The 25,326-nt window shown below is 42.1% G+C and overlaps 1 protein-coding gene across 1 annotated transcript in view; it reads left to right on the forward strand.

Moving 5' to 3' along the window:
- The first annotated feature begins 23,700 nt into the window (after positions 1–23,700).
- Positions 23,701–25,326, forward strand: part of ADGRG7 (adhesion G protein-coupled receptor G7) — a 66,768-nt gene continuing 65,142 nt past the window's right edge. The window contains exon 1 of the mRNA XM_069552106.1: positions 23,701–23,815. Coding sequence (XP_069408207.1) covers positions 23,701–23,815 — 115 coding nt within the window. The remainder of the gene's footprint in view (positions 23,816–25,326) is intronic.

Below are 25,326 nucleotides of genomic sequence, written 5' to 3' on the forward strand. Positions count from 1 at the left end.
ACCCGAGGGAATGGGAGTTGGTTTGGGATGACTCAAGCCATTACATTTATTGTGCACTTTATTTCTGTTATTATTATGCTGTGATATATAATGAAATAATTATGCCGCTCACCATAAATGCAAAAGCAGGGGGAGGTAGTGTGAGTGATGGGGAGTGGCTGTAAATACAGATGAAGCCCTGCTATGCTGCCTGGTTCCTAACAGACCATAGACTGGTAACAGGGGTTGAGGACCCCTAAAACTTGTTTTAATTTCCATGTCTGTGTTGTATTAACTGCTGCCTCTTCCCTCTTCTTTGCAGCTTAACTTCTGGAGATTCTTTAAGGCCCAGTTCAGAGCTCTTCTTTTCTGCTGCTTCATGCCATCCTTTTCTGTTTATAAATTCCTATAGTATGGAGCCCAGAGTAGCACAGGACCATAGGCTGTTCAGTCCTCTAATTATCTCTGCACTGAAATGCTTTCTTTTTACTATGTTGTACTTCCCTAAAGGTAGCCACACTTTTTTTTTTTTTTTTTTTTTTGGTCCCTATGGTAGCACCTAAGGAATGTTTCTCAATGGGTAGCATTGAAAGGTGAGCTAGAGGAGTAGGAAGGAGAGAGAAAAATCAAACGAAAATGTGGCTTAAAGGAAACAGGCCCCCAATGTTTGTCTGTAGGTGAAGATTCTGAGACCAGATTTAATGATTTGTCTAAGATTGTGCTGTCAATTGGTGGCCAAGCCCGTGATGAGATTTAAATCTCCTGACCCTGGGAGAGAGGGCTCTGTCCACTGAAGAAGCTTCAAGAATGCACAGTGAATGGCTCAGTTCCTTCTTCAAGGGACCTGCTTTATTCTTAAGGCCCGTTGTCTCCCAGCCCTGCTTTCTACACAAATGTCCATTCAGGAGAAGAGACTTTGGCTTCTGTTCTAATATGACTGGTGATTTGACTCTGGTCAGAATTATCTTAGTTTGGGTTGCTATTATAGAGCATCATAAACTGGGTAACTTAAACAACAAGTGTTTATTTCTCACAATTCTGGAGTCTGGGAAGTCCAAGATCGTGGTACCAGAAGATCTGGTGTCTGGAAATGGCCCACTTCCTGGTGGGAGAGACAGGTCCTCTCTCTCCAGTCTCTTTCTTATACGGGCATTAATCGCATCGTGAGGGCTCCACCCTGATGACCTAATTCTTCCCAAAGGCCTCACCACCAAATACCATCACACTGGGATTAGAGTTTCAACACATGAATTTTGAGGGTACACAAACATTCAGTCCATAGGGAAAATCCAGGAGAGGAATCACCAGTACAGGGATGACCAGGACACTCTATTCTTCCCAGCTGATACTTTCCCTACTCCTAACCCCTTGGAGAAATGTGTCTACATTTACTTCTTATCTGATGTGTCCCCATTGTGGATGAATGGGGAGTACTTAGCAGCAGAAAAAAAAAAATAGCAATGATGCTACCCTCTAGTGGCAAAGCATGGAAACACAACTCATAAGCCCAAATACCATTTTTCACATCTGAAAAGAGGTCTTCCTTTACCGAAGTAACAAATGAGACCACAAGCATTGTTAGAAGAGTTTGAGTTATTTTAAAGTATCTTAGATTTTAATTTATTAGTACTCTAACCCATTGTGATGGGTTGAATTGTATCTCCCCAACTTCATATGTTGAAGTCCTAACCTCCACACCTCAGAATGTGACCTTATTTGGAAACACAGTTGTTGATGTAATTAATTTTGTTAAGATGAGGTCATACTGGAGTAGGGTAACCCCCAATCCCAATAGACTGATGTCCATATAGAAAGGAATTTGGACGAAGATACACGCATAGGGAGGATACCATGTGAACAGGAAGGCACAGACTGAGCTGATGTATCCATAAATCAAGGACTGTGAGAGATGCCAGCAAACCACCAGAAACAAGGAGAGAGGGCTGGAACAGATTCTTTCCTGGCACATTCAGAGGGAGGGAGCATGACCCCACCAATAAGTTGATCTTGGACTTCTAAGCTACCTGACCTATGAGACCATAAATTTCTGTTAAGCCGCTCCATTTGTGGTACTTTGTTACAGCAGCCATAGGAAACTACTACATGTTAGTGTTAGAGTACTGGACTCTAACATTAGTTTTAAGTTTAATGTTTTGGACTTCAAAATAAGACATGCATTTGAGCTGGGAAATGGCATGCTGAAGGTTAGACATCCCAGACATGAAAATATGATCTACATTTTATTACCAGCCATAAAATATGTTGTTCTTATTGTGAAAACTGCTGACAAGTTGGCTTGGTTATACATTTATGCTTTTCTTTAATGGCCTCATTCAGGTTGACAGGTTTCTTTAACTAGGCTTTTTGTTCAACATTCCTCAGGTATGGGGAGTTTACACTTGGAGAGTAAATCATTTATCAGCAAGTTACTTCTGCATTATTATCTTTGGTATTCTCTAATTCTTTATATGTCTGTTGTCTAACTAGATCACAAAGTCCTTGAGTACCATGCACTATTATTAAGCTATCTGGGGATTACAGTCCCTTTCCTGAAAATTCATAGTGTTCGTTGCAAGATACTTCTGTATTAGCCAAAGTTCTACAGAAGCAGAACCAATAAGATATATATGTATCTTAAATACATGTATATGTAATTAAATACATTTTTATTGAAATATAGTTATTCACAATGTTGTGTTAGTATCAGGTATACAGCAAAGTGATTCAGTATATGTATATAAATATATTCTTTTTTTACATTGTCTTTAATAATAGTTTACTGCAAGATATTGAGTATATATTCCTGTGCTACATAGTAGGTACTTGTCAATTGTCTGTTTTATATATAATAGTGTATATATTTTAATCTCAGGCTCCTAATTTATCCATATATGTGTGTTTATGTGTGCACATTTGCATATGTATAATTTATATATTTTAAAAGACTGACTCATTAAAAAGGTTGTCAAGCCCAAAATCTGCAGGTTGAGTTCCTAAGATTTTAAGAAAGCAGGCTGGAAAGGCCACCTCGAAAGAGATGATGGTGCAGTTTGAGTTCAAAGGTGGTCTGATGGCAGAATTCCCTCTTCAGTGGAAGTCACTGTTTTTCATTGAGGTTTTCAACTACTTGGATAAAGGTAATCCACTTTACTCAAAGTTTACAGCTGAAAGCATTGATCTCATCTAAAAATAGCTTCACAGAAACAGCTAGAATAATGTTTGACCAACAAGAGGGTGCCAAGACCTAGCTTTGTTTACACATAAAATGAAACTTTATAGTCACCAGGGAATTCTGTCTCCTGGTATTCATGCCTTTTTGTGGCTCCCTGCAGCAGTGAATCTGGACAGGCCTTATGATTTTCTCTTACCAACAGAATGTGGTAAGAGCATATGTGGTAAATTATGGCCTTACACTTTACCTGGCCTTGCAGTTTACCCTGCTGATGTCTTAGAACCCAGCCTGAATGTGAAGAAGACAAGGCTGTTCTGTTGGGAAGTCTTCAAGGAGGAGGCCCTGGAGCAGAACAGACCACGAGGTAGAGACAGGCCCAGGCAGTTGGCCTCTCTGGTTATTTCAGCTGAGATCCCAGACATGTGAGAAAGGTCAGCTTGGATCCTTGAAGGTCCTATGAAACTTCCAGATGACTCTGCTACATGATCATGTGGAGCAAAGCCACTGTTGCTGAGTTCTGCCCAAATTACCTGATTATGGACAAGTAAATGATAAAGACCCTGAAGCTGGGAAAGATTGAGGGCAGGAGGAAAAGGTGATGACAGGATGAAATGGTTGGATGGCATCATCGACTCGATGGACATGGGTTTGGGTGGACTCTGGTAGTTGGTGATGGACCAGGAGGCCTGGTGTGCTGCGGTTCATGGGGTCGCAAAGAGTCAGACACGACTGAATGACTGAACTGAACTGAACTGAAATGGTTGTGTTTTAAATCACTAAGCTTTGGAACATCCAGTTACCCAACAATGGAAACTGATGTTTGTGCCAATGACTTCTGTAAAATAATTATACTAATGGCGACATTAAGGATCTAGAACATTGTTAAGGTATAAATTATAGTACTATTTGACACAGGACATTAAAAATATTAACTCATCTTGCCTCAACTAAGCTTAACACTTTATACTATCCATACTATTATTTTTGAGGACTAACATTTACATGGGACTACTGTTATCTGATAGACAGAGTGCTTGATGAGCTATGGAATGAGGTTCGTGACATTGTACAGGAGACAGGGATCAAGACCATCCTCATGGAAAAGAAATGCAAAAAAGCAAAATGGCTGTCTGGGGAGGCCTTGCAAATAGCTGTGAAAAGAAGAGAGGCGAAAAGCAAAGGAGAAAAGGAGATATAAGCATCTGAATGCAGAGTTCCAAAGAATAGCAAGAAGAGATAAGAAAGCCTTCTTCAGCGATCAATGCAAAGAAATAGAGGAAAACAGCAGAATGGGAAAGACTAGAGATCTCTTTAAGGAAATTAGAGATACCAAGGGAACATTTCATGCAAAGATGGTCTCGATAGAGGACAGAAATGGTACAGACCTAACAGAAGCAGAAGATATTAAGAAGAGGTGGCAAGAATACATGGAAGAACTGTACAAAAAAGATCCTCACGACCCAGATAATCACGATGGTGTGATCACTCACCTAGAGCCAGACATCCTGGAATGTGAAGTCAAGTGGGCCTTAGAAAGCATCACTACGAACAAAGCTAGTGGAGGTGATGGAATTCCAGTTGAGCTATTTCAAATCCTGAAAGGTGATGCTGTGAAAGTGCTGCACTCAATATGCCAGCAAATTTGGAAAACTCAGCAGTGGCCACAGGACTGGAAAAGGTCAGTTTTTATTCCAATTGCAAAGAAAGGCAATGCCAAAGAATGCTCAAACTACCGAACAATTGCACTCATCTCACATGCCAGTAAAGTAATGCTCAAAATTCTCCAAGCCAGGCTTCACCAATACATGAACTGTGAACTTCCAGATGTTCAAGCTGATTTTAGAAAAGGCAGAGGAACCAGAGATCAAATTGCCAACATCCACTGGATCATGGAAAAAGCAAGAGAGTTCCAGAAAAACATCTATTTCTGCTTTATTGACTATGCCAAAGCCTTTGACTGTGTGGATCACAATAATCTGTGGAAAATTCTGAAAGAGATGGGAATACCAGACCACCTGACCTGCCTCTTGAGAAATCTGTATGCAGGTCAGGAAGCAACAGTTAGAACTGGACATGGAACAACAGACTGGTTCCAAATAGGAAAAGGAGTACGTCAAGGCTGTCTATTTTCACCCTGCTTATTTAACTTCTATGCAGAGTACATCATGAGAAACGCTGGTCTGGAAGAAACACAAGCTGGAATCAAGATTGCTGGGAGAAATATCAATAACCTCAGATATGCAGATGACACCACCCTTATGGCAGAAAGTGAAGAGAAACTAAAACGCCTCTTGATGAAAGTGAAAGAGGAGAGTGAAAAAGTTGGCTTAAAGCTCAACATTCAGAAAACAAAGATCATGGCATCCGGTCCCATCACTTCATGGCAAATAGATGGGGAAACAGTGGAAACAGTGTCAGACTTTATTTTTCTGGGCTCCAAAATCACTGCAGAATGTGATTGCAGCCATGAAATTAAAAGATGCTTACTCCTTGGAAGGAAAGTTATGAGCAACCTAGATAGCATATTCAAAAGCAGAGACATTACCCTGCCAACTAAGGTCCGTCTAGTCAAGGCTATGGTTTTTCCTGTGGTCATGTATGGATGTGAGAGTTGAACTGTGAAGAAGGCTGAATGCTGAAGAATAGATGCTTTTGAACTGTGGTGTTGGAGAAGACTCTTGAGAGTCCCTTGGACTTCAAGGAGATCCAGCCAGTCCATTCTGAAGGAGATTGGCCCTGGGATTTCTTTGGAAGGATTGATGCTAAAGCTGAAGCTCCAGTACTTTGGCCACCTCATGTGAAGTGTTGACTCATTGGAAAAGACTCTGATGCTGGGAGGGATTGGAGGCAGAAGGAGAAGGGGACGACCGAGGATGAGATGGCTGGATGGCATCACTGACTTGATGGATGTGAGTCTGAATGAACTCCGGGAGTTTGTGATGGACAGGGGCCTGGCATGCAGCGATTCATGGGGTCGCAAAGAGTGGAACACGACTGAGCAACTGAACTGAACTGAACTGAGTGTTATCTGGCTGAAGCTCTTGTCTAGTTGCTATAAATTTTGGATTTGCCTTTCACCTGAATCAGACTTTCTAGAAGGAAAAGAATAAAATTATTCCCACACTATTTCCCCACACTGGTTCTTAACCTAACCCATAGCAGACCATTTATCTCTGCTTTGAATCTTGACCATGTACCTGCATCAGCTCACACATAGGGGATGAAAAAGAGAAGAAAAAGAAGAGGAGAAAACAGGAAAGAAATTTAAAAGGAACAGGTCAGAATAGATGGAGAAATTGAGGTTCTGTGGAGCAAGATGAAGAAATGAATTTAAAACTAATAAGAGTTCAAGGGTGACTTTTCTTGCATCTTCTGGGGTATGAAGAGGTTAGCTCAGAGTTACGTTAATCAGAGTGCAGCATCTTCCACATACATTTGAGTTTCATAAGCAGCAAACTTCTACTAGTCATAAGCAAAGTACTTCCCTCTATGAAGTGATCAGCCCTTGAGATCCTATCTGGGACACCTTGCTCTGGGGAGCCTAGGAGGCACCTGATGAGTAAAGACAGAGCAAGGTAAGACAGGAAAGCACAGAGGAAACATGGGGAGTGACTGGGTAACTTTCTCTTGGCCCAGAAAAGTTTTTTTTATATACCTTTTTTTTCCTGTCCTCCATTGAACACCAGTTAGAAACAGGATGGTAGGGTTCAGTAGATATACAAACAGGTGAGTTCAAGGTTTCTCTGTTAGCAATAGCTCAGACTTCACTAATTAAGGCGTAGCTAATGCCACTGGGAGATTTTGCAATTCAGAGGCTCAGCTCTAAGTTACAACAGGTGGGAAAGTTGAGACTGGCCTTTGTCATCAATGCCATGGGAGGTAAGGTAAACAGGTTTCTATGTACTTAACTATTCATTGAGGTCACAGTCCAGATGGTAAGGAAATAAAAGGGATTTCAGAACTGCTTGCCACTTCTGGGTATCAACTCATTAAAAATCTAGTTGAATGAATGAATAAGATTATACAGAATAGTAGTTTTACATGTGACAAAAATATAGGCTCCATTTGCTAGTTTACCACAACTTGATTCCCCCTTTGGGAGAATCACCCTAAACAGTGATTACCAAACATCTGTGAGCATCAAGCTGGAGGGCAAGTCAAAACACAGATTTCTGGGCCCCATCCAGAGTTTCAGATTCAGTAGATTTCCTATTTTACTTAATGGATTATAATATGTTATAAATATCATTCATTTTGATGCTCAAATTATCCCCAATTTGGTAATAGGGAGTCTCTTCATGCTGGAGTTTGTATCCATTTAATATGTACCCATCATTCCTTGCACACCTTTTTTCTTTCTGGTCTAAGATATTCTAGGCTCATCTTAGACTTTTCCTGCCCCAGTCTTGGAATTAGCCATTTTTCTAAGGAGCTGTATTCCTTTTAATGGAAAACTGTGTTTAGAAATCAGGACCTGGGCTTTAGGTGTGCCTGTTGCTAATGGGATATAACTGCTTCTAGGCCCCATGAGTGGCTGGAGCTAGAGACTGTATTGTATGTAAATGTGTACTATATATCATGAATGTGCAATATATACATTTTTGTGTATAATAGAATTTACATCTATGTTTAGTTCTGTTATTTATATATAAATATATTAAATATATACTGAAATATATTATTAAAATACATTAAAAACCATGAGTTTGTATTGAATACAATCCAATTCAAATTCGATGCTATAGTTCTATTTAAGACACAATGGAAATTATTTAGTTCAAGTATTAGAAATAAGTAATATCATTCTTGCCTGGAAAATTTCATAGACAGAGGAGCCTGGTGAACTACAGTCCATGGAGTTACAAAGAGTTGGAAACGACTGAGAACGTAAAGAGAATATCATATACTTTTTTTGAAATGCTTGTCTTTGTTGTAGTCATAAGTTTTCAGCTTTTGGATGAGAAGTTCATGACTGCGTTTATGTGTTTGTCTGACATCTACTTTCCCTGGAGCATATTGCTTCCTTCAGAATTGATTGCACGCAGTTTTGTGGGGTTTTTTCTCCATGTTTCTGATTACTTGTTTTGAAATTCTCATGAAATTCAAGTTTTCTTCCTTTGCATTGTTGTAACTCTCTTCTTCTAGAGTAAGGAAATGGGCTCTGATTATTCTTAAACATTCACCAGTTTGATCATCCTGTATGTAACCAACCTTTGATTTTTATCCCCACCTCCACCCATGTGTGGACACCCTTTTCCTCTTGCTTGGGATCTGACTCCCTATTCTAGGCTGCCACTCCGCATGGATACCCTTCTCTCTAACCATGGGTCTGAGTTCCCACACCAATCAGCCCACCATGAAGATGTCTTCCTGACCCCTCTTGGTCTCTGAAGGACTTCCCTCCTCTCTCTGTTCTAGCTTTGATTTCCCACAAGGGAATGTCTCTCACCTTTACACCTTCCTCACCTGCTTCTAATACCTCATGCCAGGCTGCCTCTCCCTATCACATGGATGCTTTATTCATGCTGTTTGGGGTCTGACATCTCATGCCAGCCTCTCCCCATCCTTTGCCCTCCCCTGTTGTAATTCCCCTCCTTACTCAGTTGAATTCTAACATCTGCTCTGGGCTACCAGTCCTCCCCATGACTTTAGGACAGAAATTTTCAGGAAGGAAAGGCCTCAAGTAGGCTGTTTAAAATGCAGCCCTGTGTGCCACAACTACTGAGCTCACGCTCTAGGGCCCACAGCCACAACTACTGTGCCCATGTGCTGCAACTACTGAAGGCCCTGTGTTATAGAGCCCGTGCCCAGCAACAAGAGAAGCCATGCAAAGAGAAACCCGCCTATCACACCTGGAGAGTAGCCCATGCTGGCTGCAATGAGAGAAAGCCTGCATGCAGAAATAAAGACCCAGCACAGCCAAAAATAAATGAATTTTAAAACATAAAGAGAAAAATCTTATATAAAAAAAAAAGTGTGAAGAAACAGAGATTCAGAAGCTAATGTAGCTTGTCCCTAGTCACCGAGCAAAACAGAGACAAAGTCAGTACAAATCCAGGTCTCCCTGTCTGCTGTGTGAGAGCAGGGAGCCTGCCTCTCTTGTTCACTGCTTTATCCCCAGAACCTAGAGTGAAGTCTGCATGAATACAATGAATGAATGAATCAATCCCTGTGTAGTTCTTTTCCTTTCCTTCTTTGTCACCTTAATATGGTATAAATTAATGACTTTTTATATTAATATTTGTCAATAACCAATAGAAATAAATGCTTTTATGGAAATGTCAACATGTAAATTTCTGTGTCTAGGGATTTCTTCATGAATTTCTAGAGTGCCCATCTGGATAGTTGACCTATAGATTGTTGGGACCTAACAAATGCCATGATAGGCTTCAGGGACTAAGGTAGGACTCACGGGAAAGGCTGAGTCATTGCCCAGTGAGGTCATCCCCGCGAATGCCAGGGCTTGTCTAATCAGCATACTCCCCGTAACCTGGTTTGAGTTTATCAGGACCTAAAAGACATCCCCCTGCAGCCAATAAAGATTAGCCAATTAGTAAATACTAGGAAACTCCTGCAGCCAATCAGCCCTTGCCAACGCTCTGTTCTAAAACCTATAAATACTGCTGTAAATCTGGGCTCGGGGCTCCTTGCTCCACTCCACTGCATTGGATGTGGCAGGAGCCCTAGCTCGAGCTAGAAATAAAATCCCTTCATGCTTTTGCATTGCTGTGGACATCTTATTCTCTCAGTTTTGGGGACTCGGACTCTGGGCATAACAAGATGAGATAAAAGTGAAAGGGTTAGTCACTCAGTTGTGTCTGACTCTTTGTGACCCCATGGACTGTAGCTGGCCAGGCCCCTCTGTCCATGGGATTCTCCAGGCAAGAATACTAGAGTGGGTTGCCATTTCCATCTCCAGGAGATCTTCCCAACCCAGGGATTGAATCCTCATCTCCTGCATTGCAGGCAGATTCTTACCATCTGAGGCACTGCTGCTGCAGCTGCTAAGTCACTTCAGTCGTGTCTGACTCTGTGTGACCCCATAGATGGCAGCCCACCAGGCTTCCCCGTCCCTGGGATTCTCCAGGCAAGAATACTAGAGTAGGTTGCCATTTCCATCTCCAGGTGATCTTCCCAACCCAGGGATTGAATCCTCATCTCCCACATTGCAGGCGGATTCTTACCATCTGAGACACTAGGAAAGATGAAAACATGGAGACACTAAAAAGCTATGGTTATTGTAAGATCCCAGGATTCCAGCACTTCTGTCAGGTGTGGAAAAGAAAGTGAGCACCACCAAAATCGGTTTTCAACCACCAGAGTACAACCCCTTCAAAATAGCTGGAACTCTACGCAAGATGAATGCCTTTACCACCTGGCATTCCATACACAGGACCAGTGCCTACAGTCCCACTGATCGACTAAGACCATTCTGCTGGTGTTAATGCAGGGCAGTGCTTCCAAAGCACACTCCTAAGAACGCTACCTCTGAAAGGTTCTTCTCAGGAAGAGGATTCTGTGGTCACATAATCTGAGGAACATGAGAATTTACAAGGTATGTGAGCATATGAAGCAGGGCAAAGGCTAACAGTTTTGCCAAGAGAATGCACTGGTCATAGGAAACACCCTCTTCCAACAACCCAAGAGATGTCTCTATACATGGATGTCACCAGATGGTCAATAGGGATTTCAGACTGAGTATATAGAGAAGATCTATATGGTCAGCAAAAACAAGAGGGAGCTGACTGGCTCAAATCATTAACTCGTTATTGCAAAATTCAGACTTAAATTGAAGAAAGTGGGGAAAACCACTAGACCATTCAGGTATGACCTAAATGATTATACAGTGGAAGGGAGAAATAGATTTAAGGAACGAGATCTGATAGAGTGGCTCATGAACTATGGACAGAGGTTCATGACATTGTACAGGAGACAGGGATCAAGACCATCCCCACGGAAAAGAAATGCAAAAAAGCAAAATGGCTGTCAGAGGAGGCCTTACAAATAGCTGAGAAAAGAAGAGAGGCAACAAGCAAAGGAGAAAAGGAAAGATATACCCATTTGAATGCAGAGTTCCAAAGAATAGCAAGGAGAGATAAGAAAGCCATCCTCAGTGATCAGTGTAAATAAATAGAGGAAAATAATAGAATGGGAAAGACTAGAGATCGCCTCAAGAAAATTAGAGCTACCAAGGCAACATTTCATGGAAAGAGGGGCTCAATAAAGAATAGAAATGGTGTGGACTTAGCAGAAGCAGAAGATATTAAGAAGAGATGGCAAGAATACACAGAAGAACTGTATTAAAAAGTTCTTCATGACTCGGATAATCACAATGGTGTGATCACTCACCTAGAGCCAGACATCCTGGAGTGGGAGGTCAAGTGGGCCTCCAGAAGCATCACTATGAATAAAGGTAGTGGAGGTGATGGAATTCCAGTTGAGCTATTTCAAATCCTGAAAGATGATGCTATGAAAGTGCTGCACTCCATATGCCAGAAAACTTGGAAAACTCAGCAGTGACCACAGGACTGGAAAAGGTCAGTTTTCATTCCAATGCCAAAGAAAGGCAATGCCAAAGAATGTTCAAACTACCACACAATTGCACTCATCTCACATGCTAGTAAAAAATGCTCAAAGTTCTCCAAGCCAGGCTTCAGCAATATGTGAACCATGAACTTCCAGATGTTCAAGCTGGTTTTAGAAAAGGCAGAGAAACCAGAGATCAAATTGCCAACATCCGCTGGATCATGGAAAAAGCAAGAGAGTTCCAGAAAAACATCTATTTCTGCTTTATTGACTATGCCAAAGCCTTTGACTGTGTGGATCACAATAATCTCTGGAAAATTCTGAAAGAGATGGGAATACCAGACCACCTGACCTGCCTCTTGAGAAATCTGTATGCAGGTCAGGAAGCAACAGTTAGAACTGGACATGGAACAACAGAAAACCTATCAGGTTCCAAATAGGAAAAGGAGTGCGTCAAGGCTGTATATTGTCACCCTGCTTATTTAACTTATATACAGAGTACATCATGAGAAACGCTAGGCTGGAAGAAGCACAAGTTGGAATCAAGATTGCTGGCAGAAATATCAATAACCTCAGACATGCAGATGACACCACCTTGTGGCAGAAAGTGAAGAGGAACTAAAAAGCCTCTTGATGAAAGTGAAAGAGGAGAGTGAAAAAATTGGCTTAAAGCTCAACATTCAGAAAACTAAGATCATGGCATCTGGTCCCATCATTTCATGGGAAATAGATGGGGACACAGTGGAAACAGTGGCTGGCTTTATTTTGGGGGGCTCCCAAATCACTGCAGAGATGATTGCAGCCATGAAATTAAAAGACACTTACTCCTTGGAAGGGAAGTTATGACCAACCTAGACATCATATTAAAAAGCAGAGATATTACTTTGCCAACAAATGTTCATCTAATCAAGGCTTTCTTTTTTCCAGTGGTCATGTATGGATGTGAGAGTTGGAATGTAAAGAAACTAGCACTGAAGAATTGATGCTTTTGAACCGTGGTGTTGGAGAAGACTCTTGAGAGTCCCTTGGACTGCAAGGAGATCCAACCAGTCCATTCTAAAGGTGATCAGTCCTGAGTGTTCATTGGAAGGACTGATGTTGAAGCCGAAACTCCAATACTTTGGCCACCTGATGCAAAGAGCTTACTCATTTGAAAAGACCCTGATCCTGGGAAATATTGAAGTCAGGTGGAGAAGGGGACGACAGAGGATGAGATGGTTGGATACCATCACTGACTCAATGGACATGGGTTTGTGTGGACTCCAGGAGTTGGTGATGGACAGGGAGGCCTGGCATGCTATAGTCCATGGGGTTCCAAAGAGTCAGACACAGCTGAGCATCTGAACTGAACTGATATGAGCATATGACGGACTCTGAGAAATGCTAGAATTGAAGAAAGATGTTACCGTTGTGTAACCAAATGTCATCCATGTCCTTAAGCACAGAGCTCCTGTTCAGAGTAGTACCTTCCCAAGTCTCATTTCTTCATTCATGCAATGGGAAAAAGTATCCATTCCATGGGATTGTTGTATATATTTATAAATTAGATAAAATATGTAGCGTGCATAGCACAGTGCATTGTATTCTTTTTCTTACATTTCCTATTTATTGAAAATTATTCCCTTTATTATTGAAGAAATGATAGATATATTTATTGTTATAATAGTTGAAAAAATAATAAATGCATATGATGAAAACTTTAAACCATAAAAGGGATGTTAAATTAAAAATTGTTTCTCATCAGATACCTCTGATTCTCAAGAGTAATTTTTTAATGTACATTCCCAGACATATTCTGTGCATGTAAATGTGGACATATTAGAAACAGCTATTTTTAAATCTATTCACAGTAAGTGAAATAATGGATTTACCTTTATTTATTTTGTGCTTCTTCAGCCTTGCCTCTATGTTCTTTCATTTAGGGATATACCAGTATGTTTTTCTGAAACCCTGTGTGAGGTAAAGGTTATGTGCCTGTGTGTCCAATCCACTCAGCTTCGCTTTTTATGTTTTTAAAAAAATGTATTTATTTTTAATTGAAGGGTAATTGCTTTATGGTATTGTGTTGGTTCAGTTCAGTTCAGTTGCTCAATCATGTCCGACTCTTTGCGACCCCATGAATTGCACCATGCCAGGCCTCCCTGTCCATCACCAACTCCCGAAGTTTATTCAAACTCATGTCCATCAAATCAGTGATGCCATCCAGCCATCTTATCCTCTGTCATCCCCTCTCCTCCTGCCCCTAATCCCTCCCAGCATCAGACTCTTTTCCAATGAGTCAACTCTTCCCATGAGGTGGCCAAAGTATTGGAGATTCAGCTTCAGCATCAGTCCTCCCAAAGAAATCCCAGGGCTGATCTCCTTCAGAATGGACTGGTTGGATCTCCTTGCAGTCCAAGGGACTCTCAAGAGTCTTCTCCAACACCACAGCTCAAAAGCATCAATTCTTTGGCATTCAGCTTTCTTGACAGTCCAACTCTCACATTCATACATGACCACTGGAAAAACCATAGCCTTGACTAGATGGACGTTTGTTGGCAAAGTAATGTCTCTTATGCTATCTAGGTTGGTCATAACTTTCCTTCCAAGGAGTAAGTGTCTTTTAATTTCTTGGCTGGAATCACCGTCTGCAGTGATTTTGGAGCCCCCGAAAATAAAGTCAGCCACTGTTTCCCCACCTATTTCCTGTGAAGTGATGTGAGCAGATGCCATGGTCTTCGTTTTCTGAATGTTGAGTTTTAAGCCAACTTTTTCACTCTCCTCTTTCACTTTCATCAAGAGGCTTTTTAGTTTCTCTTCACTTTCTGCCATAAGGCTGGTGTCATCTGCATATCTGAGGCTATTGAGATTTCTCCCTGCAATCTGGATTCCAGCTTGTACTTCTTCCAGCCCAGCATTTCTCATGATGTACTCTGCATATAAGTTAAATAAGCAGGGTGACAATATACAGCCCTGACATACTCCTTTTTCTATTTGGAACCAGTCTGTTGTTCCATGTCCAGTTCTAACTGTTGCTTCCTGACCTGCATACAGATTTCTCAAGAGGCAAGTCAGGTGGTGTGATATTCCCATCTATTTCAGAATTTTCCACATTTTATTGTGATCCACACAATCAAAGTTCAGTTCAGTTCAGTTCAGTTGCTCAGTTGTGTCCGACTCTTTGTGACCCCATGAATCGCACCATGCCAGGCCTCCCTGTCCATCACCATCTCCCAGAGTTCACTCAGACTCACGTCCATCGAGTCAGTGATGCCATCCAGCCATCTCATCCTCTGTCGTCCCATTCTCCTCCTGCCCTCAATCCCTTCCAACATCAGAGTCTTTTCCAGTGAGTCAACTCTTCACATGAGGTGGCCAAAGTGCTGGAGTTTCAGCTTTAGCATCATTCCTTCCAAAGAAATCCCAGGGCTGATTTCCTTTAGAATGGACTGGTTGGATCTCCTTGCTGTCCAAGGGACTCTCAAGAGTCTTCTCCAACACCACATTTTAAACGCATCAATTCTTCGGCGCTCAGCCTTCTTCACAGTCCAACTCTCACATCCACACATGACCACAGGAAAAACCATAGCCTTGACTAGATGGACCTTAGTCAGCAAAGTAATGTCTCTGCTTTTGAATATGCTCTCTAGGTTGGTCATAACTTTTCTTCCAAGGAGTAATCGTCTTTTAATTTCATGGCTGCAGTCACATTCTGCAGTGATTTTGGAGCCCAAAAAAATAAAGTCTGACACTGTTTCCACTGTTTCCCCATCTATTTCCCATGAAGTGATGAGACTGGATGCCATGATCTTCGTTTTCTGAATGTTGAGCTTTAAGACAACTTTTTCACTCTCCTCTTTAACTTTCATCAAGAGGCTTTTTAGTTCCTCTTGACTTTCTGCCATAAGGGTGGTGTCATCTGCATATCTGAGGTTATTGATATTTCTCCCAGCAATCTTGATTCCAGCTTGTGTTTCTTCCAAACCAGTGTTTCTCATGATGTACTCTGCATAGAGGTTAAATAAGCAAGGTGACAATATACAGCCTTGACGTAGTCATTTTCCTATTTGGAACCAGTCTGTTGTTCCATGTCCAGGTCTCACTGTTGCTTCCTGACCTGCATACAGATTTCTCAAGAGGCAGGTTAGGTGGTCTGGTGTTCCCATCTCTTTCAGAATTTTCCACAGTTTCTTGTGATCCACACAGTCAAAGGCTTTGGCATAGTGAATAAAGCAGAAATAGATGTTTTTCTGGAACTCTCTTGCTTTTTCCATGATCCAGTGGATGTTGGCAATTTGATCTCTGGTTCCTCTGCCTTTTCTCAAACCAGCTTGAACATCAGGGAGTTCACAGTTCACGTATTGCTGAAGCCTGGCTTGGAGAATTTTGAGCATTACTTTACTAGTATGTGAGATGAGTGCAATTGTGCGGTAATTTGAGCATTCTTTAGCATTGCCTTTCTTTGGCATTGGAATGAAAATTGACCTTTTCATTCCTTCCTTTCAGTCCTGTGGCCACTGCTGAGTTTTCCACATTTGCTGGCATATTGAGTGCAGCACTTTCACAGCATCACCTTTCAGGATTTGAAATAGCTCAACTGGAATTCCATCACCTCCACTAGCTTTGTTCGTAGTGATGCTTTCTAAGGCCCACTTGACTTCACATTCCAGGATGTCTGGCTCTAGGTGAGTGATCACATCATCATGATTATCTGGGTCATGAGAATCTTTTTTGTGCAGTTCTTCCATGTATTCTTGCCACCTCTTCTTAATATCTTCTGCTTCTGTTAGGTCCAGACCATTTTTGTCCTTTAGCGAGCCCATCTTTGCATGAAATGTTCCCTTGGTATCTCTAATTTTCTTGAAGAGATCTCTGGTCTTTCCCATTCTGTTGTTTTCCTCTATTTCTTTGCATTGATCACTGAAGAAGGCTTTCTTATCTCTTCTTGCTATTCTTTGGAACTCTGCATTCAGATGCTTATATCTCCTTTTCTCCTTTTCTTTTCTCCTCTCTTCTTTTCACAGCTATTTGTAAGGCCTCCCCAGACAGCCATTTTGCTTTTTTGCATTTCTTTTCCATGAGGATGGTCTTGATCCCTGTCTCCTGTACAATGTCACGAACCTCATTCCATAGTTCATCAGGCACTCTATATATCAGATCTAGACCCTTAAATCTACTTCTCACTTCCACTGTATAATCATAAGGGATTTGATTGAGTTCATACCTGAATGGTCTAGCGGTTTTCCCTACTTTCTTCATTTAAGTCTGAATTTGGTAATAAGGAGTTAATGATCTGAGCTACAGTCAGCTTCTGGTCTTGTTTTTGTTGACTGTATAGAGCTTCTCCATCTTTGGCTGTAGAGAATATAAGCAATCTGATTTCGGTGTTGACCATCTGGTGATGTCTATGTGTAGAGTCTTCTCTTGTGTTGTTGGAAGAGGATGTTTGCTATGACCAGTGCATTTTCTTGGTAAAACTCTATTAGTTTTTTGCCCTGCTTCATTCCACATTCCAAGGCCAAATTTGCCTGTTACTCCAGGTGTTTTTTGACTTCCTACTTTTGCATTCCAGTCCCCTATAATGAAAAGGACATCTTTTTGGGGTGTTAGTTCTAAAATATCTTGTAGGTCTTCATAAAACCATCCAACTTCAGCTTCTTCAGCATTACTGGTTGGGGCATAGACTTGGATAACTGTGATATTGAATGGTTTGCCTTGGAGACGAACAGAGATCATTCTGTCGTTTTTAAGATTGCATCCAAGTACTGCGTTTTGGACTCTTTTGTTGACCATGATGGCTGCTCCATTTCTTCTGAGGGATTCCTGCCCACAGTAGTAGATATAATGGTCATCTGAGTTAAATTCACCATTCCAGTCTATTTTAGTTCGCTGATTCCTAGAATGTCGACACTCACCCTTGCCGTCTCTTGTTTGACCACTTCCAATTTGCCTTGATTCATGGACATGACCAGATTCCTGGAATTCCATTCCAGATTCCTATGCAATATTGCTCTTTACAGCATCAGATCTTGGTTCTATTACCAGTCACATACACAGCTGGGTATTGTTTTTGCTTTGGCTCCATCCCTTCATTCTTTCTGGAGTTATTTTTTCACTGATCTCCAGTAGCATATTGGGCACCTAATGACCTGGGGAGTTCCTCTTTCGGTATCCTATCATTTTGCCTTTTCCTACTGTTCATAGGGTTTCAAGGCAAGAATACTGATGTGGCTTGCCATTCCCTTCTCCAGTGGATCAAATTCAGTCAAAGGCTTAGTCAATAAAGCAGAAATAGATGTTGGTTCAGTTCAGGTCAGTTCAGTCGCTCAGTTGTGTCCGACTCTTTGTGACCCCATGAATCGCAGCACGCCAGGCCTCCCTGTCCATCACCAACTCCCGGAGTTCACTCAGACTCACGCCCATCGAGTCAGTGATGCCATCCAGCCATCTCATCCTCTGTTGTCCCCTTCTTCTCCTGCCCCCAATCCCTCCCAGCTCAATGTCTTTTCCAATGAGTCAACTCTTTGCATGAGTTGGCCAAAGTACTGGAGTTTCAGCTTTAGCATCATTCCTTCCAAAGAAATCCCAGGGTTGATCTTCAGAATGGACTGGTTGGATCTCCTGGCAGTCCAAGGGACTCTCAAGAGTCTTTTCCAACACCACAGTTCAGAAGCATCAATTCTTTGGCGCTCAGCCTTCTTCACAGTCCAACTCTGACATCCATACATGACTACAGGAAAAACCATAGCCTTGACTAGATGGACATTAGTCGGCAAAGTAATGTCTCTGCTTTTGAATATACTCTCTAGGTTGGTCATAACTTTTCTTCCAAGAAGTAAGCGTCTTTTAATTTCATGGCTGTAGTCACCATCTGCAGTGATTTTGGAGCCCCCCAAAATAAAGTCTTACACTGTTTCCACTGTTTCCTTATCTATTTCCCATGAAGTGATGGGACCGGATGCCATGATCTTTGTTTTCTGACTGTTGAGCTTTAAGCCAACTTTTTCACTCTCCTCTTTAACTTTCATCAAGAGGCTCTTTAGTTCTTCTTCACTTTCTGTCATAAGGGTGGTGTCATCTGCATGTCTGAGGTTATTGATATTTTCCCAGCAATCTTGATTCCAGCTTGTGTTTCTTCCAGCCCATCGTTTCTCATGATTTACTCTGCATAGAGGTTAAATAAGCAGGGTGACAATATCCATCCTTGACGTAGTCCTTTTCCTATTTGAAACCAGTCTGTTGTTCCATGTCCAGTTCTCACTGTTGCTTCCTGGCCTGCATACAGATTTCTCAAGAGGCAGTTTAGAACACAGTAAACATAAGAAATAATAGTTAGAACCCTGTGTGGAACAACTGGTTGGTTCAGGATTGAGAAAGGAGAACGACAGAGCTGTCTGCTGTCACCCTGTTTATTTAACCTATCCATTGAGCACCATGAAAAATGGAGGGCTGGATGTTGCAAGCTGGAATCAAGATAGGCAGGAGAAACATCAACAACCTCAGATATGCAGGTAATACCACTCTAATTGCAGAAAGCAAAGAGGAACTAAAGAACCACTTGATGAGGGTGAAAGAGGAGAATGAAAGAGCCAGCTTGAAACTAAATATTAAAAAAACTAAGATCATGGCATCTAGCCCCATTAGTTCATGGCAAATAGAAGGGGAAAATGTGGAAATAGTGACTGATTTCCTCTTCTTGGGCTCTAAAATCATTGCAGGTGGTGACTGCAGTCATGAAATCAGAAGATGATTGCTTCTTGGCAGGAAAGCTATGACAAACCTAGACAGTGTGTTGAAAATCAGAAACATTACTCTGCTTACAAATGTTTATATAGTCAAGGCTGTGGTCTTCCCAGTGGTCATGTATGGTTGTGAGAGCTGGACCATAAAGAAGGCAGAAAGCCAGAGAATTGCTGCCTTTGAACTGTGGTGCTGGACAAGACTCCTGAGAGTCCCTGGACAGCTGGGAGATCAAATCAGTCAATATTAAGGGAAATCAACCCTGAATACTCATTGGAAGAACTGATGCTGAAGCTGAAGTACTGGTATTTTGGTCACCTGATCCGAACAGCCACCTCATTGGAAAAATCCCTGATTCTGGGAAAGATTGAGGGCAGAAGGAGAAGAGGGTATCAGAGGATGAGATGGCTGGATGGCATCACTGATGCAATGGACATGAACTTGGGCAAACTTCTGGAGATGGTGAGGGACAGGGAGGACTGGCATGCTGCAGTCCGTAGGCTCACAGAGTTGGACCTGACTAGGCAACTGAACAACAACAACAACATCGTGTTGGTTTCTACCAAACATTAACATGAATCAGCCATAGGTTTGCCCATCCAAGCTTCAGTTTGATGAAGTGAGTGTTGTAGAGAATAGGGAAAATACATAGTTTGAGGATTTAAAAAGTCAGTTTAAATGTGTCCTCTTCTGTAAACCCTCTACTACTCTGCCAGGAACAGAACTCTAACTGCAATCCACTATAATTGAACAGGTAGATATGCATTCATTCATTCTTTCAGCTGAGGATGGAGAAGGGTAGGGAAGATGGGTCCGTGGGCAGGAGAGGGTCAGAGTACCAACAGCAGAGACACCAGCTGACCATGGCTCAGATGGTGCATTCGTTTGCTCGAGCTGCTGTGGCTTAAACGATAGAAATCATTTGTTTTGTAGTTCTGGAGACTAAAAGATCAAATTAAAGGCATTAGCAGCATTGGTTCCTTCTGAGGGCTGAGAAAGAAGGTTCTGTCCCCATCCTCTTTCTTTGGCTTGTAGACGGCCATTTTCTCCCTTTATATCTTCTTCCCTCAAAGCATGCTGCTGCTGCTGCTAAGTCGCTTCAGTCGTGTCCAACTCTGTGCAACCCCATAGACGGCAGCCCACCAGGCTCCCCTGTCCCTGGGATTCTCCAGGCAAGGACACTGGAGTGGGTTGCCATTTCCTTCTCCAGTGCATGAAAGTGAAACGCGAAAGTGAAGTTGCTCAGTCGTGTCCGACTCTTCGCGACCCCATGGACGGCAGCCCACCAGGCTCCTCCGTCCATGGGATTTTCCCGGCAAGAGTACTGGCGTGGGGTGCCATAGCCTTTTCCCCCTCAAAGCATACTTGTGTCCAAATTTCCTCTTCCTATAAGGACACCAGTCAGATTGGATTAGGGATACTCTGATGACCTCACTTTGACTTGATCACTGTTGTAATGACCCTATCTCCAATTATGGTCACATTCTGAGGTACTAGAGCTTGGGACTTCAATATATGAGGTTTTAGAGGAATACAATTCAGCCCATAGCAGATGGGTTATAAGGCAGGGTTTCAGTGCTTTGCAAAATTCACACTGCGCCACTAATGCCCATGCACCGACTGTCACTGTCAAAAGTGCGGGCTCCTTAAAGAAGCACGAGTCCTGGAATCGTGTGTGGGCATCACTGTTTGATTTCTAGGCAGCCTGTGGAGCCTGTGGCTCTACCTTTGCTTTCGTTGTCATTGTTCGGTCTCTAAGTCGTGTCTGACTGTTTTTGACACTATGGATTGCAGCACATCAAGCTCCTCTCTCCTCCACTATCTCCCAGAACTTGCTGAAATTGATGTCCATTGAGTTGATGATGTTATCTTACCATCTCATTCTCTGCCACCCCCTTCTCCTTTTGCCTTCAGTCTTTCCCAAAGTCAGGTCTTTTCCAGTGAGTCAGCTCTTCACATTAGGTGGCCAAAGTATTGGAGTTTTAGCTTCAGCATCAGTCTTTCCAATGAATATTCAGGGTTGATTTCCTTTAGGATGGACTGGTTTGATCTCCTTGCAGTCCAAGGGACTCTCAAAAGTCTTCTCCAGCACCACAATTCAAAAGCATCAATTCTCCGGCACTCAGCCTTTTTTATGGAAAAACTCTCACATCTGTACATGACTGCTGGAAAAACCAATAACTTTTACTATACAGACCTTTGTTGGCAAATGGTATCTGTGCTTTTTAATGCACTCTCTAGGTTTGTCATAACTTTCCTTCCAAGGAACAAACATCTTTTAATTTCATGGCTGCAGTCACCATCTGCAGTGATTTTGGAACCCAGGAAAATAAAATCTGTAACTATTTCCACTTTCCCCCCTTCTATTTGCCATCACCTTGCTCCTGAGAAATCTTTAGGCAGGTCAAGAAGCAAAAGAACTGGACGTGGAACAACAGACTGGTTCCAAACCGGGAAAGGAGTACATCAAGGCTGTATTTTGTCACCCTGCCTTTATTTAACTTAAATGCTGAACTGGATGAAGCACAAGCTGGAATCAAGATTGCTGGGATAAACATCAGTAATCTCAGATATGCAGATGACACCACACTTATGGCAGAAAGCAAAGAGCTAAAGAGCCTGTTGGTGAAAGTGAAAGAGGAGAGTGAGAAAGTTGGCTTAAAGCTCAACATTCAGAAAACTAAGATCATGGCATCTGGTCCCATCACTTCTTAGCAAATAGATGGGGAAACAATGGAAACAGTGTCAGACTATTTCTGGGCTCCAAAATCACTGCAGATGGTGACTGCAGCCATGAAATTAAAAGATGCTTACTCCTTGGAAGAAAAGTTATGACCAACCTAGACAGCATATTAAAAAGCAGAGACATTACTTTGCCAACAAAGATCTATCTAGTCAAAGCTATGGTTTTTCCATTAGTCGTGTATGGATATGAGAGTTGGACTATAAAGAAAGCTGAACGCTGAAGAATGGATGCTTTTGAACTGTGGTGTCAGAGAAGAGTTTTGAGAGTCCCTTGGACTGCAAGGAGATCCAACCAGTCCATTCTAAAGAAAATCAGTTCTGAATATTCATTGGAAGCATTGATGCTGAAGGTAAAGCTCCAATACTTTGGCCACCTGATGTGAAGAGCTGACTCATTGGAAAAGACCCTGATGCTGGGAAAGGTTGAAGGTGGGAAGAAAAGGGGATGACAGAGGATGAGATGGTTGGATGGCATCACTGACTCAATGGACATGAGTTTGAGTAAGCTCTGGGAGTTGGTGATAGACAGGGAAGCCTGGTGTGCTGCAGTCCATGGGGTCGCAAAGAGTCGGACACGACTGAGTGACTGAACTGAACTGATTTGCCGTGAAGTGATGGAAGCAGATGCCATGATCTTAATTTTTTGATTGTTGAGCTTCAAGCTAGCATTTTTACTCTTCTCTTTCACCTTCATCAAGAGGCTCTTTAATTTCTCTTCACTTTCTGCTATTAGAGTGGTATCATCTGTCTGTCTGAGGTTGTTGCTATTTCTCCTGGCAATCTTGAGTCCAGTTTGTGGTTCTTCCTCTGCTGCTGCTGCTGCTAAGTTGCTTCAGTCATGTCCGACTCTGTGCAACCCCATAGGCGGCAGCCCACCAGGCTCCCTCATCCCCCTGGGATTCTCCAGGCAAGAACACTGGAGTGGGTTGCCATTTCCTTCTCCAATGCATGAAAGTGAAAAGTGAAAGTGAAGTCTCTCAGTTGTGTCCGACACTTAGCGACCCCATGGACTGCAGCCCATCAGGCTTCTCCGTCCGTGGGATTTTCCAGGCAAGAGTACTGGAGTGGGGTGCCATTGCCTTCTCCACCTCTGCTAGAGGCTCCTAACAAAAAAGAGGAAGCTAAGCTATAGGTCACCCTCCAGGTCCATTGCCTTCCTGACTTTTAGGTTCTTTTTTGTTTCTTTTTTTTTCCTTCCCTACTTTTTGCTTGTCAGGACATTTGCACTTTGACTCTGTTAGCTATCCCCTCCCTTTCTCCTTTATTGCCCTGAGTTATCTTTCTTCCTCATAACACCAATCATTTTTTGCATGATCCCATTCAGTGAAGGATGAGGAAATAGCAAGCAGACTGTGTTCCTTTTATTAGGTGATTCGAACTGCTTCCTGCCTGATTAACCTCAATAATCCTAAAAAATAATTGAGGATATCTGACTAACAGAACCCTGAGAGAAGGAATTGTGGTTTTTTTAGAAGAGTTTTTGATTAAAGTTCTTGGCTGAAGAAGAAAAGAAGCCAGTTGTCTTTCGCCCAGACTTTGGTTTGTGGTTTGGACTCCCCATGGCTTCCAGCCATGCCTGTAACCTCCGGGTGCTGGTGGCCGTTGTGTATGGGCTGCTGACTGCTGCTGTTTTGGGACTGGGCATCTGGAGGCTTGTGATCAGGATCCAGAGAGGTAATGTTGTCCTGCTGTTTTTAACTCAGAGCAAGAGAAGGCATTGAGCCTCTCTGCTGCCACCTGACATACCAGGACTAGAAAGTGCCATGTCTAGGCTGAGGCTGCCTGCCATTTATGAAATATAAAAGACAAGGGTCCATTTATGGCTAGCATATGGTTGTATATACATGAATATGTGAGTTCATGTGTGTGTGTGTGTGTGTGTGTGTGTGTGTGTGTATAAGTGCTCAAGGTGATGAACAACACAGTTGAATTGGCCTCTTCGTGCTCCTTTAACACCTGATTAAATGAATAGCAGAGTAATAATTAAGATCATTAGTAGCACATGTTTAGGTTTGTTAAGCTAAATCCAAGCTTAACACACTTCCCTGCTAGCTCAGCTGGTAAAGAATCTGCCTGCAATGTGGGTGACCTGGGTTTGATCCCTGGGAATGATCCCCTGGAGAAAGGAATGGCTACTCACTCCAGTAGAATTGCCTGGAGGATTCACTAGACAGAAGAGCCTAGTGGCTACAGTCCATGGGGTTGCAAAGAGTCAGACATGACTGAGTGACTTTTCACTTTCATTTTCTTTCAAGGAAGAAAAATAGTTTTGGACACACACATACACACATAATTAAACATATGCAGAATGAAAGTTCATTTCAAGAAGAAAGTTTAGGAATGTTCTCACTAGGGCTGTAAATAAAATGACCATGTTTTTCACACAAACTTCCCACTTTTCAGGTGTTGAAAGCTACTTAAAAATTAAGATCATTTAGAAAACAATTTTCCTGTTTAGTCAATAGACATTTGTTAGTCACCTGTTACATGGTAGAGCTGACCCTGAGAAAGGGAGGTAAAGGGCAGCAGTGTTGAGCAAAGAATGATGTTAAAGGAAAGCTCTAGAACCTCGTAATAGAGACTTCCCATAATCCTAATGCTAGTCCCTTTCCATAAAGGGATTCAAAGCTGGATGTTCTGAGCATTCCCTTTTATTTAAAAAGAGATAGAGAGACAGAGATAGTTTCTAATGAAACGGTGGGTGAGGACAGAAGATTTCAGGAAGAAGGTTGGGGGACCCAGCAGGAACACAGGGCATACCTGCAAAGATCCACTGTTGAGAGCAAAAGGAGTCATGAACGTTGGCTGCTTATGGAGTGATAACTGAGAATAGACCTGGTGTTTCTCCCCCAAAGACTGTATTTAGAGAGCACAGTATTGGTAGGGTTTAAAGAACAAGCGAGAGAAACTTTATCAGAACAAAAACAGTAAAATTCAAACTTGATGAAAATTTGTTTTTGTTTATTTAAGGTTTGTAAAATAATTTGAGGTTTAAAAAAAATATGCACTGCAGGTTTTATCCTATTAAGACTACTAAATTGATAAGAGCTTATCTAAAGGACATACTTTTAAGAACTGCCTCCCTTCCTTCCCTCCCACCTCCCTTCCTTCCTCCCCTTCTTTTCTTCCTTAATAAGATATCTACTTTTAAAGGGAAATTTGTGGTAACTTATAAAGACCACAGC

This window comes from Ovis canadensis, chromosome 1 (assembly GCF_042477335.2).
Source record: "Ovis canadensis isolate MfBH-ARS-UI-01 breed Bighorn chromosome 1, ARS-UI_OviCan_v2, whole genome shotgun sequence".
NCBI lineage: Eukaryota > Metazoa > Chordata > Mammalia > Artiodactyla > Bovidae > Ovis > Ovis canadensis.